Source organism: Sphaeramia orbicularis, chromosome 9 (genome assembly GCF_902148855.1).
Source record: "Sphaeramia orbicularis chromosome 9, fSphaOr1.1, whole genome shotgun sequence".
In the NCBI taxonomy this organism is placed as follows: domain Eukaryota; kingdom Metazoa; phylum Chordata; class Actinopteri; order Kurtiformes; family Apogonidae; genus Sphaeramia; species Sphaeramia orbicularis.
Genome location: NC_043965.1, coordinates 48,685,597 through 48,702,402, shown reverse-complemented (window position 1 = coordinate 48,702,402; position 16,806 = coordinate 48,685,597). Strand labels below are relative to the sequence as shown.

Genomic DNA, 16,806 nt, shown 5'->3' with positions numbered 1-16,806 from the left:
CCTCTTAAATGGCTGGTTCACCATCATGCCTCAGTGTACCGCATCACTGACAGTTATCAAAGAAATATAGAATGTAATATTCTCAGATGTAATCCAAGTTCACTCCATTTCAGTTTCAACACAGGCTTGGTGCTGAGCGCTACAAAGCACAGAAAGGCTACTTCATTCAAAGGGAATTGTTGTGGTATGTCGTTGAGGCTGGGGGAATGTCATGGTGTGACTGTTTGTCATTTTCCCTCTGAACTCCACCAACCACGAGGTATTTTCAAGGCCATTTCAGACCCACATGATAAATGAATCCCACAGCAACAAAAACAGATTTTACAGAGTTAATTCTTGACAATAAATAATGCTGGCTTGAAAAAAAAAACATTACTCAGTTTTGTCACCAGGTGGCAGCAAAGATTAAAATTAATTTGTCAAGTTCACAAGACTCTGCAAAACCCTCAAGCTGTTCTGCTATAAAAGGTAATGTCATTAATATTCAATTTCATTGTCCTCGTAATTACCTAATTTACACACAAATGGACAAAAGTATGTGGACACATTGAATTCAGGTGTTTCTTTTCTAACAGGAGTCTGGGGTACAAAATAATAATGACTAATATCATAATATAGTTTTATATTGGGATAAAAATCATTGCATTGGTTAGTTTGGTTTAAATTGTTATTTTTGCTTCCAAAATGACTCAGAGATGGTTTTGACTTCATTTCTTATAACTTTTTTTTTTTTCTTAACCCATAAAGACCCAAACATCCATCACAAACCTAAACCACCTACTGATCTAAACTGTTTAATACCTGTTGATCCACTAATCCTATCAATCCATGTAAATAATTGGTGTAAAATACAGTTTTTCATCTTTTCATGGTCATCAGATATGAACTATTTGGATGTTCAGAGGCTCCATAGTTACCGTGGAAACACAGTGATCTTCTACAACATTGATTCACCAGTAAAACCCATAGAGTTGGATCAATGCCAGCGGATGGACACACTGGGTTTATGTTCAGTTAATGAGAGATTTGACTAAAAAAGTCACTTTTTCTGCAGCTTTCTCTGTTTTTGATATAATAACCCTCTACTTTAATATGAGCCTTTATGAACATCTACATGATCAGTAAATTAAACACAGGAAAATACCTGATTTATACTGATAAAATGCAAAATTAAGAGGATAATATTAAAATAAATGGTGATAAATCACTTAAGACAGTTTGGATGTAGAGAAAATTTTATTTGGGAATTGACATAAAAGTAGTGTTGGGTCTTTATGGGTTGATTTTGTTATCCTCATAACTGTCTAACTCATACACAAATGGACAAAAGTATGTGGACATGTTGAATTCAGGTGTTTCTTTTCTAACAGGGGTCTGGGATACAAAAAACATAATGACTAATGTCCGAATATAGTTTTATATTGGGATAAATATCATTGCATTGGTTAGTTTGGTTTAAATTGTTCTCTTTGCTTCCAAAATGACTCAGAGAGGGTTTTGACTTAATTTCTCTCAACCTTGATTTTTTTTTTTTATCTATGACTATGAGTTTAAATGTTTTACCTCTAAATTTCTAAAATATTTTGCGTGCTCTAACTTTAAATAATTTTCTACCACAACTAACCATCTACTTTCTTCACATCCCACTGAGGAAGAAAAATCTACCATTAAACTTTAAGGAAATATTGATGTTTCAATACTATATGGACATAAATATTGGGACACATCATGTCTACAACTGTAAGATGTCCTGTTCATGAGGATTTGACAAATAAACATCAATATTAATAATCAATATGATATTTATGCCAATATAAAACTATATTATGAAATTAGACACTGTTGTTTTGTATCCCAGACCCCTGTTTGAAAAGACACCTGAATTCAATGTGTCCACATACTTTTGTCCATTTGTGTATGAGTTTGACAATTGTCATATGAGGATAACGGTTTATAAAATAAAGTTTATAAATAAAGTTCATTTAAGGTCTTTGAAATTTTTATGTGACTGTAATATTAAGATTTAAGAGAAAAATATTAAACGTTCGTCACTTATCTCACAAATAAAACATGGGTTTGTCAGCTCCAAAGCAGATCTGTGTATGGAGTAAATAACTATACAAGGCCCGTCAACATTTGGGTTGACGAAACTGGAAACTAGTTTCTTAATTGAACTAAATGAATTTCAGACAGTGGACTGTAGATGCTTCTTTGAGTAGTTCAGTATATATTGGCGGGAAATACTGAACACATTGAGAACATATTTTGTATTTATGGTCTTTCTGCATCCACTATAATGGACAAAGCAAAAGACATGTTTGTGGTGTGATTCCATCAGACTCCATTTCCATCTTGCCCTAAATGTGCCTCTTATCACAAATCTGTGAAATGTTAACTTTGTTCTATGATTAAAACCCTTTTTTTTTTTTTTTTTTTTTTTTTTAAATAAAGCTCTTTATTGTTCTTTGTACTTTATGTCTCTTTTTTTTTTTCCCAAAAAACTCAACAACAAATCACAAAACTACAACCTCACATTATAAAGAATTTATTGCAGGCAAACAATACTATAAATAATATTTACAAACTATAAAACAACATTCCTTGTATGGATTTCCATGGACTCTGCTGGTAAACAGTCTTTCAGTCTTGGGATAAAATGAATCCTTGTTGGATTTATGTCAGATTGAAGTGTTATAAAATAATTAAAGCTACATTCAGGAAATTAAACTAACTTGGATACACTGCATTCTCAGAATTATTAATCATGTATTTGAAAGTTCTTACAATGTTAGCCTGAATCTAGAAAAAAAACAAAAGAGACAAAAACAGAGAGAAAAAAAATCTTTCCAGTTTGTAAATGAACTGAAGTATTTGTTGATCCTTTTACAGTAGCAGGATTTCCACAGAGCGACTAGTCTGAAATATAGCGTTAAGGTTGGCAACCCGACGAGACAAGTCACAACACTGGAGATAAAGGCTGAGTTCTGTGTCCTGTTGGAGCTGTGGACACTAACCTCCACCACACACTGTGCTTCTTTTGGCCTGCACTTTACGCTCTGAGCTTAACTTTAAAAAAAAATATTCACATATTTAATGAAACCACCTGTATTTGTCCAGAAAATACCAAAAAAAAAAAAAAAAAAAAAATCCACAGCACACATTCTCCCTATTGGCATTTAGTTTAAGAATTAACATGTTGTCAAAACCGAAAAAACAAAAAGAACTTCTCGAACAATTATCCCACTGATTGTCCCTGTTTTTTGAATCAACACTGGCTGGAAAACGGTGTCAGAAGTGCAACTATAAACAGCTTTTTATGAAAATGCTTGTTTGCGATAAAATAACTGCTTGAGCCTATCTGATGCTATGACTTGAAGTGATCCAGCAAGTTGAGTGGAAAAGGTACAGTATGTGCCTGAAGAGCCTCCTCATGCCGTTCTCTCGTTCTCCCACATCATTGTTGACGCTTCTTCTCTGATTCTAAACAGAAATTCTCATAAGCTTCTTCTATCTCAGGCCCCATCTCGTCTTCAAAGTCAAACCTGCAAACACATCAAAGCAAGGAATGAAAAGTCTGTCTTGATTTCTTTTCTCTGCTTTTGCTAAACTTGAGAAAACAGATCATGACCTATATGTATTGTACCCAAGTATAGAACAGTGTTAGTTTACATCTATTAGCTCTTGAAGTGTACTTTGTTATGTGTGTTATGTGGTGAGTTACTGGACAGCTAACCGTAGTCAACACCTGATCTGGGCCGGATACCCAGTTTCTTCTATGTTTTAGCAGGTTTTACTACTGATGAAAGTAAAGATTCAAAGAACTTCTTTTTACATAAATACACATTTTTCATTTGTGAAGAGTATTTAATGGAATAATCTTCATTTTATTGTCTTTATTAGTTTTTAACAAACCTAGGGCTCAAGCTGCTAATGCACCTAGCTCACTAATTAGATCAGATAACACTTTCTTAGACCTACAATGGGGAAAGTTATAGCATTACAACAGCATAAGAGATTGCACAAATAAAGTCAAATGATGGTCTTGTCCGGTGTGGTGTTATGGTGGTATAGAACTCATTTCTGGGTCCAAACACTGACCAATGACAGCCCTGTGTGAGCCTTTACACTAACTTCTGTCATTAGTGATGCCAATTCAGGTTAAAAAATAGGCAGCATTCATTTACTCTAATGCACGGATTAGTGGATCATGCGGTAGATTCTGATTTTAGGTGTCTTTAATACTATTTCAGCTCCTTGTCCATTTACAACTCTATCATTTCATTTGTGCTCAGCTGTGTGTAGACTGAAGTTGTTGTTTTATTTCCCTTCCCCTGAACCTGACAGCACACATAAAGGGCTGACAAACAGAACACAAAGTGTTAAGATGTGAAACAGCTCATTGAAGCCTTATTTTGTCCATCATCTGAATCCATACAGATCTGCTTTGGCAGATGCAGTAGATACTAACGTTACTTAGTTAACGGCAGCTAACATGCTCGCCTTAGTGAGCCTAAACTTAATTTTTCCACATTCATGTAAGGTATGTTACTTTAATTATCACCCTCACATTTACACTTTATCATCACATGAGAAGTGATAGAATGACAACTGGATGTGTTTGTGGACGCAGCAACACAGACCAGCAGCAAACCGAATACAGAGGAATGACCATAAGTGGACGTGGAACGGTGAGATGATGTCACAGCTTAACAACGGGAGGAGGAAAAATATAAAGCAGTACTCAGTAAGAGCAATCGTGTAAAACTATGTACAAAAATAACTTAAAGATATGAAAAATAACATCATATTTGAACATTATTGAAAAACCTGTACGGTCAAAAATGAACCATTAAAGGTTTGATAGTGTTACCTTACTGGCTAACGTTAGCAGCTATTTTCATCCAGATAAAGGTAACTGCAGTCATCTTGTCAGCTAATGTTACCTGCTATGACTGTTGAAAAAGCTGTTTGATTTAAAAATGACTCTACTGTATTTCGAAACTACTTAAACCAAAGTATTTAAACATTTATTTGTCTTTAAGTCCCAGAAACTGCTGCAAGTGACAAAAAATCCTGGTGACAGGATGTAGTATACTCAGTGTTTGTCAGTATTGGGTACTGACCACTGCATTAAATCAACACTGCTTTGATGGTAAAAGAATCAGTACAACTGTAGATGCAGTGGCAATTTATGATGCATTTATGATGTTCACGTCCACTGTGGTAATTTATGATGTATATTTGTAGGGTCTTGACGTACAAGTACTTTAGTTTTGATGATGATGACTTTACATTATTATGACCCGTGTTTTACTGGCGATGTGTGTCTATTTGTCATTTTCACACAACCCCCTCCACACACACACCCACACACACACACACAGCTGTGACTGAGGACAGGAGCTGGCTAAGCCCTCTTTTACGTCCAACTGCTGACTAAACAGAATATGAGGCCCTGGTCGACCCCAGTGAATTGTAATACCAGTAAAATACATTTGCCAAGCTCAGGGGCCTACAAGTGGTCATATGACCTGCTCCTGGGTCACATGATCAATGTGCCAGATTTATGGGACTGCTGAACCTGAACAGGTACAGGTCTGAATGAAACCATAAATTAGTGTCCAATAACCCAGATAAATCTTCTAGTCTCTTCTAATTTCTTCATTTAAATCTATCATAATAACCTATAAATAATGGCATAAAATATATACTATACAAATAATATATACTTTGTATTTGCTTTTAGGTATGTGAAAAGTATGTTTTTTAGTGAAACTGTAGGTCCCATGCTGACCATGATTCCCTTGAAGAAGAAATTTAGCAATAAATCTAAAAAAAAAAAATCCACCTGGACCTGCATCTTATCGGAGCATTTTCAGTGCTGTGCATGTATGTAATATTATTGTTCTGTAGATTCGTCTGAACTCAGACATAAGGAACCGTGTGCTCTCTAGACTGTGTACTTACACGTCATTTCCATTTTCACCATAAACATCATGGAAATAATCTTGTCTGTCCAGGATCTCCTGGTATTTCTCTGCATATTCTGCAAAACAAAAAAAAAGAAAATGTTGAATCGAAGGCACAAAACACACTGAAATAGCTGAAAATCATTTTAGTGTAAGAATAGACAAACATCTTATGAAGAATACCAGCTGGTTTCCATAACCAGAGCAGGTCAAAGTAGAAATATACAGATACTAGTGCGTTGACCTGTGGGGAACCATGGGTTCTAGATGTGGTAGTTTTTATGCTGGGGAGAGCTGACTTCTAGGAAAAGATGTTAGTTTACATTTTATAAGTACTGACATAAAAATTGTTTGGTAAATCATTCTTTAAAATTTAAATGACAATTAATATATTAAGGCCAATATCTAGGGCTGAAGTTAGTAAATGCGTTGTTCCTGTTTTTCACTTCATATCCTGTCATGTCATGCGGTACTGCACATCCTGTCAATGGTCATGGGCAACGTAACGTGATTGTAATTCCACAATTACTAATATCTCCCAATATATAGGTCCTATCAACTTGCTGTTTTTGCTAGGCTCTTTCTTTTAAAATTTAAATAACAATTAATATATTAATGCCAATATCTAGGGGCTGAGGTTAGTAAATGCGTTGTTCCTGTTTTTAACTTCATTTCCAGCCACGCAGCGTGGTACTGGGCTTCCCACACACAAACAGAGGCCACTTCCCTTTCCTGTCCCTCCCTCTGGCAACTGCTTAGGAACATGAATTAAATCAATCCCTCCTGACTTTAAAAAAAGGGAATTTTAAAGAAAAAAGATATTTGGTGTCAAAATGGGACTATTCCTTAACTGTAGGTACCAAATTGTCCAGTTAAAAACGCCTCAATTTCTCAGAACCACCCAGACACACACACAGGCAGTATTATATATAAGATTATATGTAAGATTGTTTATACCCTTTTTCAGCATATTGTTAGCCTCATAGCACAATTGCCTAAATCATATTTTTGGCCAAATTGTGATGTCTGCATAACTTTATTCTCGAAACACTGCTGCTTCATTTTATGACTTAGGCAATTATGCTATGAGGCTAACGAAATTCAAAACTGTCTCTTTTGGTTTATAAATATATTTGTCAAAACCTGCTTCCTATATTTTTATATAGGATGTGTGCTATTCCTTTACACACAGGACAGTTGTGTGTGTCTATGTATTAATACTGGCCCATTCCCCTCTCTGTATGTTCACATATGGTTACCAGGGTCAGCTGCGGTAAAAGGAGTGCCGTCTTCTGTGTAGAATGTAGGTTCATTCTGAAAAGAAAAAATACAAATATTTTACTCATTAAAAGAGAAAATTCATTCATTCATTTTCTGAACCCGCTTTATCCTCACTAGGGTTGCGGGGGTGCTGGAGCCTATCCCAGCTACCTATGGGAGAAGGCGGGGTTCACCCTGGATGAGTACTCAGTTCATCGCAGGTTAAAAAAGAAAAAATTTACAGAAAAAATAATATACTTAGAAAAAAAACATCCGAAGGAGCCTCACCATGAAGTAATTGGGGTCGTTTTCTGGCGTGGCGTTGCTTGCTGCTGCTGCGGACCGAACTCTGCCCCAGTCACTGGATCTCAACTCCACCAGTTTCAGAAGCATCTGTCGGACATCACTGAGGAGAATTCAACACTCAGATCAGCTACAGCCAGGACATGAGTGACGTCCGACCCTGGACTAGGGATGTACCAACAGCACACTATCTGGGATTTAGATCAGTCTGTGTTAAAGCTAAATGTCCTGTACCTGTTGTACCTGTGCTTGCATTTGACTTAAACAGAAGTCTAACTGTTTCTATTATTACTACTGTTGGAGAATGTTGAAATGTTACAATGCAAATGTATACATGTACATCTTTAATAACTTACTTGAATAATAATGAGCACTTGTGCTTTTCACAAGTACATAGTATATAGTACATACACACAGAATTGAAAAGATAAATCACTTAAAAGTACCATTCATTTCCTAATCCACAGTCTGAGATCAGCCTCGAGGTGGAGTAGACAGTAACTAGCCTAATGCTACGCTCAGGTCATCGATAGAAACACACATGTGAGGTCCAACAGGAAAACAACACACATGTAATGTTGCAATAAACTTTATCAAATACTGTATTTGCATTCTGCTGCACAACTGCCCTGAGCTGCAGCCCTTTTGGGGGGTTAGCTTCGTCAGCTATTGCAAGTGTTTGATGATGTCCTTTACTTTAAAACCTTGTTCTAGTACAGTAAATAACTGTACTGGAATCATTAGCCACTTTTACAGAGATCCCTGAGAAAAGCTGAGATGGTGATCCCACCTTTTTTCTGCCATTGACCGATTTCCACAGCCAAGACAAAGGAGTAACAGAGGTGAGACAGGGTGGACTTTTACACAGCGGACCTGTGTTCCAGGGTCAAAGGGGCGGTGATGCAGCGCAGTGTATAGTGTGACACTTAATTTGCGCGTTGGAAATACCCCAAGCATAGTGGAATGGTGTTGGCTCTCAAAACAACAGTGGAGGAAGTGACAACAGCTAGTGGATCTCCCCTGTTCGACATCTATCTGGTTGCACTGATTTGTTTGTTTACTGTACACGGCTCACGCTCATTTTTTAATCCCCCCGGTGTGGGGGTCGCAGACGATATACGTCATCAAAACATCATACCTTGGTTGCGGAACGAGAGGTGTTCCTTTTACATAGCGCTCCAGAATTATGATTCCACCTTCATCATGGCTCTGTTTCTACCTCCAGAGGTGTTTCAGACCAAATGATCCACCATTTCATTTACACAGATGTCGTTCTGGAATAAAGGTGAAATATTCCCAGAACAGAAGTGCTGTGTAAAAGGAGGTACTAATTCTTTAACTTCTTTAAACCCTCTGAAAATATGGCCCATATAGGTAAATGTTTCAACACTTCTGCAGCACAGATATAAACATGTGTTCTGAACAGATATAAAAGCCTTAGAGACAGACAATTACCCGTTTTGTCCAATTAACTGGAGCTAATAGGACATTTTACAAACTACAGGTTTTGGCAGAGGCTGGTGCTGACAGTGACCAATGATTGATATTAGGCTCCTTAAGTAGAAATAATAACTTTGAGGGCTCAAATAGTAAACATAGGAAAACTTTTTAAGCTAGTTTGATGTTCACTGATTCATATTTATTTATTTTAATATTTATTACTTTGACTTATACGTTCCTTTTCACGGTTATTCAGTTTCTACTTTTCTGTAGTTTTTCAGAGGACGGAGGTGCTTTCTGGGTTCCATCATGTTCCCTAAGCTTGTAGAAGAGTTGGATCCAATAAAAAATTGTTTTGAAAAAGTACAATTTCCCATCATTTAGGACCATTAGAACTGCTACAAGTCCACAGGAGGCCTGGGTTATGTGGACACATCCTATAATGATAAAGAAAACCCTGCAAAAATAATGTGTTTCAAGTGTTGATATTTTTGCCAGGGGCGTGTGAATGATATCATGTACTGTCTGACATCAGCTTCTTCCTGCTCCAAACTATAATTATTGTACCAATCTTCATGTCTGAAACACGCTAAGGAGCATTTATTCCAAACAGAATGGCAGCTGTAGTCTCACCGGCTGCATGTGGCGTCCAACAGAATGGTTTCAATTCTCTGGATCAGCTCTTCCATGTGTGACTGTCCTCTCTCATTCCACACATCATCTAGGACTGAACCTGTCAGCTGCAAGGACAAATACAAAAAAAGTCATTTCCTTCCCAACAACTGTCCCGCCTACACTTATCTAATCTCAGTTTCGGTTTATTTCAAATATTCAACAAAACAAAGTAATCCTACTTTGGCCCTGAGAAAAAACACAGATTGCAGGTAAACATGAAAAACTTCTACACATGAAAACAAGATATGACTCATTTTCATATTCGAAAAGGAGTGGAAGTACAAGTCATTTAATCCCACCCCTTCTCCACACGACAGTCTGTCCTTTAGCTTCCTATCATAAGGCTGGATGAAAAATATATTCCCTCTTTTGTAAATAGTTAACCCCACTTATCATTTTCACATACACACCTATACTGACATACCAGAAAATACATACATACATACATCCTTGAAGACAACACAAAATGAATACATAATAAAATAAACAATTTAATTAAGTCAACAACAACAGCAATCAATCAAACCATAACAAACAAACCAACAGACAAACACAAAAAACCCACAGTAACCATCTGATACTCAAACACCTTCTACCATCAAATAACGTGTTTAATAACGTGTATAAACCATCTCCACATAACACCTCAGACCTTGAGCAGTTTGACGGCACAGATGAGATTTCCATCCACAGGATTAGAGAAAAGACTGATCATCAGGTCTTTGAGTCCAGTGAGGAGGATGTCGGCTCGGTTTGGGCCTCCCTTTGCACTTTTTACCTGTGAGAACACCAAAAGTTTCATCTCAAACTCGGCCAAGGATTGTGTAACATTACGTGACGTTGACACTGTTCTGTCCAGGAATGAATGGTATTTCACCTCCAGGTGCAGGTAGAGCTCCCCCAGGAACAGAACAAAGGAATGAAACTTCTTTTGGGTGTCAGCGTCTCCTCGAACTGCCTCATCCCTCTGTTCATATTCCCTTCGACATCTGTTAACAAAAAGTTTTTACGTTTCAAAAAAAAACAAACAAACTGTGTCTTAATAACTAGATTTCTTTTTTTCCCCAACTCTTTATATTTCATTTTTCACCCGTTTGTTTTTCTATCCTTCATGCATTTTCTGCTTCCCCATGGTGGAATAAATGAAGTCTTATCTTATCTTAAACAGCAACAGTCCACACTGTTTTGTATAGTGATGCATTATTTCCAGCCCAATTGCTAATAATCGGGAAAGTATTCAGTGCACTTTTAAAAAAAATTTTTTCTTATGTTACAGCCTTATTCCAAGGTAGATTACATTTTTTTTTTTTTACCTCAAAATCCTACACACAATACCTCTTACTGATAAAGTGAAAAAGGTTCATTTAAATACTTTCCTGGATGCACTGTAAGTAGGTACAACTACAACTAGCAGTTGTCTGTAGTTATGCCGTGCCTATACTGATAAGGAAAGGGAATTACAAAGGTGTTCTTGATCCCTGTGTCATTATTGGGTCTGCCTATTGGTCCAATATTTTCATTAATCCTCTTATTGATTCCTGATAAGTTTTCTGCATAGGGAATAAATTAGACTCACACTGAATTTTAGTTATAATGTCTGACTTTGAACATCAAAAAGAGAAAAAAAAAGCATAAACATAAAGAAAAAGACATGCGTGTGAGTCACATGTCAAAACTACAGACTTTAACTTGAGGCTGGTTTTCAATTGGAACATGTCGATTTGACAGAAAAATATACAAACATCCAATACAGGCCTGCACCATTTAAGTCATATGGCAATTATTGTGGACAATACTGAGATCTGAGTCTATTTGCTGTCGTAAAACATATTTTTTCTTTTTGGCTTTTAACTCAGTTTGAGAGGTTGACTTTTATTGGTTTAATGTATAATTATGTTAATTGTTTTTATTTATTCTTTTATTTGTTTTGTTTGATTTTATGTCTGTGCGCACCACTTTGGCCAACTGTGTTGTTTTTAAAGTGCTTTATAAATAAAGTTGACTTGACATGACCTTAGTTATTAAAAAAAAGGCAGACCAATGAGGGTTTTGAAAGATGAACTCAAACATATAAATGGAAATTATTATTACGATTACAACAATGTAAAATAAAAAACAATAGTACCTGTCTCTGTTAATATACTGGACCTTTGGTAAATATATAATTGCACAGGCTGACAGTGTGATTGAAGATCAATTCAGTGTGCAGCTCAAGTCTGATCCCAGTGTGGAAACAGAGTAGAAAAAGGCGTCAGTGACTCAGGTGTGAAAAAACTACAGAGCTTCAGGTGCTGCTTAATGTGGAACTGGTTCTCAACTGGAACATGTGAGCTTGACGATAACTTGTTTTACGATGCACAACCTTCAGAAAACACGTCGGTATTGGTGAAAGGATTGATGATCTTCAAGCACAGGGTTCTGACAGATCAGACCCTCTTTAATTGGTTTCTGAGAAGAATGGTTCTTGTTTCTCATTCGTACATTTACCTACAGTTCATACCCTGTGTTCTAGTTTTAAAAAAAAACTTAGCTTCAAAAAAAAAAAAAAACAAAAAACAAAACTTAATCCCATTATTTGTTCATTCACTCGTTTTCATATTCGTTTAATCCTCTGAAGGGTCTTGGGTGGGCTGGAAATTACAGGAATATTTCTTAATACAATTTTTGTTGATAGATCTTGCCTTATGCTTAAATACTAAAAAGATCAGAAATGAGTCACCTTTTCAGGAGCAGCTGACGAAAGTTGCCGCTTGGTGGGCTGATGGTTAGATGATGGGACAGGTAATTACAAAGCCTGGCACCCGTGTAAGAGAAGTTTGGAATTGCAGTGGACTGCAAGCAAACATAAATATTCAACACCATTAATTTACAGCATCTGTGTTCTGAAATAACACCTATTATGGTATGTTCTATACAAAACATGTAGTGTACAGTACATCCAGTATTTAATGTGTAATCTGTGTTTTAACAGATTGAGTCTAAAATCATATCATTCTACATTTATGAAAAGAAACATGTCGATACTGGGTGTGTGTCTCCAAACCTGTGTGTAGATGAGTTCAACCAGCTCCTGAAGCAGATCCTCAGTAGTAACACAGCCATTGAGCATGCTGGTGATGTACTCCACATCAGAGTCAAAAGATCCAGGTGAGGAGCTCAGGTGGCCAAGGAAGTCTGTGACCATATCAGCCAAGGTTGGTTCAGGATAATAGATTTCACTGTCATCATAAGCAGCAGCATCCTGTAAGAAATGAGGAAAAACACAAAACACACTTCAGCATAGGAAGCAAAACAGACATTTTCAAATAGTACATATTTTACATGAATACCAACTCCAAAAGGGACGCTAGAACAAGAAGCTTCAGCTTTAATAATGTGGAAAAAAAAGCTAAAAACATTGATATTGAAGAAACTGCTCTTACGTCACTCAGAGTGAACGTGGAGGGGACGAACTCCGGAGCGCTGGCTGAAAGTTTAGACGACTTCACCAAGGAACTGACGTCATTAGACAATGAAGGGCTGTTGGCGTTTGGCGTGTTATACTGGGGTTTGCTTTGTCTTTTACAATCTGAAAGAGAAAGAACACAAATAGATCTACAGTCTGTGGACCATGCAGCAGCACCCATGCCACACTAGTGACAATTATTCCCACTGAAAACCTTTGGATCGTTTTGAAAGGGCTTGGTAATTTCCCATTGGGTAACGATTATTTATAGCAGTTATGAGGTGGATTTTGCATTGACTCAAAATAACTTTCAGTGCTCCTGTTTTTAATGACATAACACAGTCATGTCTATTTGACATTCTCGTGTCTTCTATAATGCTTATGTTGATGTTGCACTGAGACTTTTCTGCTATTTTAATCAGGAAATAGGATTATTATGTAATTTACTCTGAAACGACTCGTTTTAGGTCCAGAGATCCGGACTAGAGCGGCAACTATTATTCAATTAATAGTTGAGTTTTGTTTTTAAATGAACCAAAATGTCAGGATTTAGCCACAGTTGAGTATTAGTGTAGCTAGTGCAGCTAACCTGGTCATTACTGCTCCAGCTCTACAGTACAGGAAGGAGCTTTGTGTTTTCACTTCTGCTTTGAGAATGGTGGGGAACTTATTTATGAGTTTTAACTACAGCAACTACGTCAAATGTAAATGTGAATTTTATTTAGATGCTGCGTTACTTCAAATGAAATAAGAGCCCAACAGGTGCACGTTGTGTTAATGTTAGCTAGCGCTCCAAGTCTTCAGCAGCTAGCTACTGGAGCTAATGACAGCTCCAGATTTAGAACACAGAACCGGGTTCACTGGATGTGTCAGCTACGGGACATTCTGCGGCTACTTTACACAGACTTAACACTGTTTTCTATTCGCTGAACCGTGCCAGTGTGCCACAGTTCCAAGCAAACGAATGTGAAAGTAGCTAGCTGACTTAGCTGTCTGGACGGTGGCGCTAGTTGACAGCTCCATACCTCCGGACACCATGTCGCCGCTCGGGCTAATGTTGTTCTCGGAAAAAGGCGGTGAGGTCCGCGGCTGTCTTAGCGGCTCCCTTTGGTTGAAAAGCGAAGGTTTGGCATCTCCGTCCCCGCTGTCACCCATGAACCCGGGGTCTGCTGGGTGATGTCGGGCTCTCCCTGCTCCGGGAGCTCGGTCAAAATGATCGTTCATGACTGTTCGTTTGTCTGCTGAGATTCTCAGAGCAGCATCTGAAAAGGAGAGTAAATGCTGTTTGTTTTCCCTTTCCTAAGCGGTAACTGCTTGTGTTTAACCACAACAAAACACGCCCTATCTCTCTTTCATGTTGGCTTTTTCCTCGACAAGCACAGTATACACAACTTTTTTCCCCACTTCCTTTAACAACAAACTCGCTGTCGTTTTGACAGTGTTTGGTATGGGACTGGAACTGTCTCCATCTAGTGGCGTGGAGTGGAATGACAGCTGCAAAACCAGTTCAAGCCACAGGATCCAGCCTGGGATGTCGTCTGCATTTTACACTCACAGGTGGGACAAATGTGAAGGTCCTTTACCTATTCAAATACATTTTGTAACTATTAATTACTGTGTACATTATACCCAGATAGCAAATATTTTGGCAGCATAATGGCATACATTTGGCATTTTTGGCTTTCTTTTGGCATTATGAAAACCTTTGGCTTTACTGTGGTATGATTAAAGTTATCCATAACACTGGGTTACAAAAAAATATTTTTTGCAAGTTGTCTAGATTTTTTCAACTGAATTAGGATAAGTTTGCACCACTAAATCAAAAAATGACATCTGTTTTTCTCAATCAGGTCAGGTTTTTTTGCTAATTTGATTTTGAAAAATTTGATCTTCTCACAAAATTGATTACATTTTTGTAAACTTTATCTTGGTCACCAAGTTTAATACCAAAATAAGATTGGTAAGCACACTTTATGAAACTTGTGACTTGATTCCTGTTAGGTACAATGGTGTATTCACCGCAGATGTAGCAGAATACGTCAGGCTTATTTTTGCAAGATCTTCTGGTCGAAGCCATTTCATTCACCTGTAATATTAAAAAACCATGAATCATAAATTGGCAAAAGTAAAATCTTCAGAACTTGTTTATTGCAAGAAATGTGAAAGAATTTTGTATCATATGATGTGAAAATGCCCATAAATGTAAGCAAAAATGTTAAAAAGCCAATATGTAGCAGAGTTCAGAAAGTTGACCTGATTGAGCAAAATTAATGTGATTTTTGGATTCAGCACACCAAAATTATCCTAAATCAGCTCAAAAAACTTAAACAATAAATTTGTTGTTGACCAGTGTAATAGATATGGAGGCACCAGCAATAGATGGCTGAGTTATCCCCCTGGTATCCAGGTATGCCTTTTAGGCGCACTTTGCACTTCGTTTTAAAAAACTTCATTTTATTTTTCACAATTTAAATAAGGTTAGAATTCAAAAGTTGTTCATTTTTGCATGATCTTTAAAATTCTGGCCACCAACTAAAATTTGCACAGTGTAAACAAAAGAAAATTACAAGACTAGCATCTGTCTCCCAAGTGTGCCTAAAACGCACTATTCCTTCCATTTGATATGTATGATTAGGGCTGACCTTGATTTACAAAAATAAAATCAAATTAGAGCAGAAAAATAAATCAATATATAATATTTAATAGTTTGATTCATAGGTGTGCCTTTCTGGCACACTTGGTGACAGATGTTAGTATTTTTGAACATTTGACCTAGCGCCAAAAATAGTAATGCAAATTAACCAGTGTTGGAGTTAATCACTGACATATGCCAGGCTGCAAAAATCAAATAATATGTGATCCACGTTTTATGTAGTATATTGAAAAAACCATTTTTTTTTGTGTTTTTTTACATCCAAAAAAATGGTTTGTTTACATTACAAACACGGCATTTAAACGGTTAAAAAAAATGTGACAATTATTGACTATTTGGTATTTTTATTTACGGCTCAAGTTGATGAAATAGAAAAAAGTGTAAAATAATTAAAAACAAACTGTATGAAAATTTTTTTGTCATTATTCCACAAGTGTGCCAAAAAGGCCCACTTGGTGCTTTGTAAGGGCCTTGCTGGACGGGATACCGGAGGGTTCTGGCATGTGTCTGGTTAACCAAAAGACTGGGCGAAGAGCGGGATCAAGTATAGGGACGGTATGGCCTGTTTATGGCAAGTCAGAAGATTGACTAAAGAGCGGCAACATCTTATTCCACATATGGATGTGTTTCGTTTGTGTTTTGGAATATTTCTGTAAAGCCAAAACACTGCGCAAAGAGCAGGAATTTCTACCCAGAAGAAAACCCCACTTCATTTTAAAAGCATGATCATCACAAATTTTGGGTGAATTTTGGCCTCCTTTGGGCCTCTCTTTGGGTCAGTTTTGGCTACTTTTTGGCTGGATTATGGGGATTTGGGGCTTTTCTGGGACAATTATGGCTATATTTTGGAAGTCCGCAATTACTTTTTGGATGAATTTTGGCTTCCTTCTGGTTTGATTTTGCCTTGCCTATTTTGGGCCATTTAGGGCCCATACATCCGCCCAGAACTTTGCCAAAATGGCATGTCAGTTTTGGGCCAGAGTTAAGCCATAATGATTTTGCTATCTGGATAATGTGTTTATTATTCCATGGATATGAACTTGTAAATCAGCTTTTTAACC

The 16,806-nt window shown here is 37.1% G+C and overlaps 1 protein-coding gene across 1 annotated transcript; it reads right to left on the bottom strand.

The window, feature by feature from the left end:
- Positions 1 to 2,529: 2,529 nt before the first annotated feature.
- paip1 (poly(A) binding protein interacting protein 1) lies at positions 2,530 to 14,507 on the bottom strand. Its single transcript, XM_030144037.1, has 11 exons — positions 14,118 to 14,507; positions 13,070 to 13,215; positions 12,691 to 12,888; positions 12,367 to 12,479; positions 10,525 to 10,636; positions 10,300 to 10,425; positions 9,606 to 9,712; positions 7,518 to 7,635; positions 7,229 to 7,283; positions 5,968 to 6,046; positions 2,530 to 3,542 (listed from the first exon to the last, which is right to left on the bottom strand). Exons 1-11 carry the CDS (start codon positions 14,314 to 14,316, stop codon positions 3,455 to 3,457), a joined length of 1,341 nt encoding a protein of 446 aa, XP_029999897.1. The 5' UTR covers positions 14,317 to 14,507; the 3' UTR covers positions 2,530 to 3,454.
- Positions 14,508 to 16,806: the final 2,299 nt, after the last annotated feature.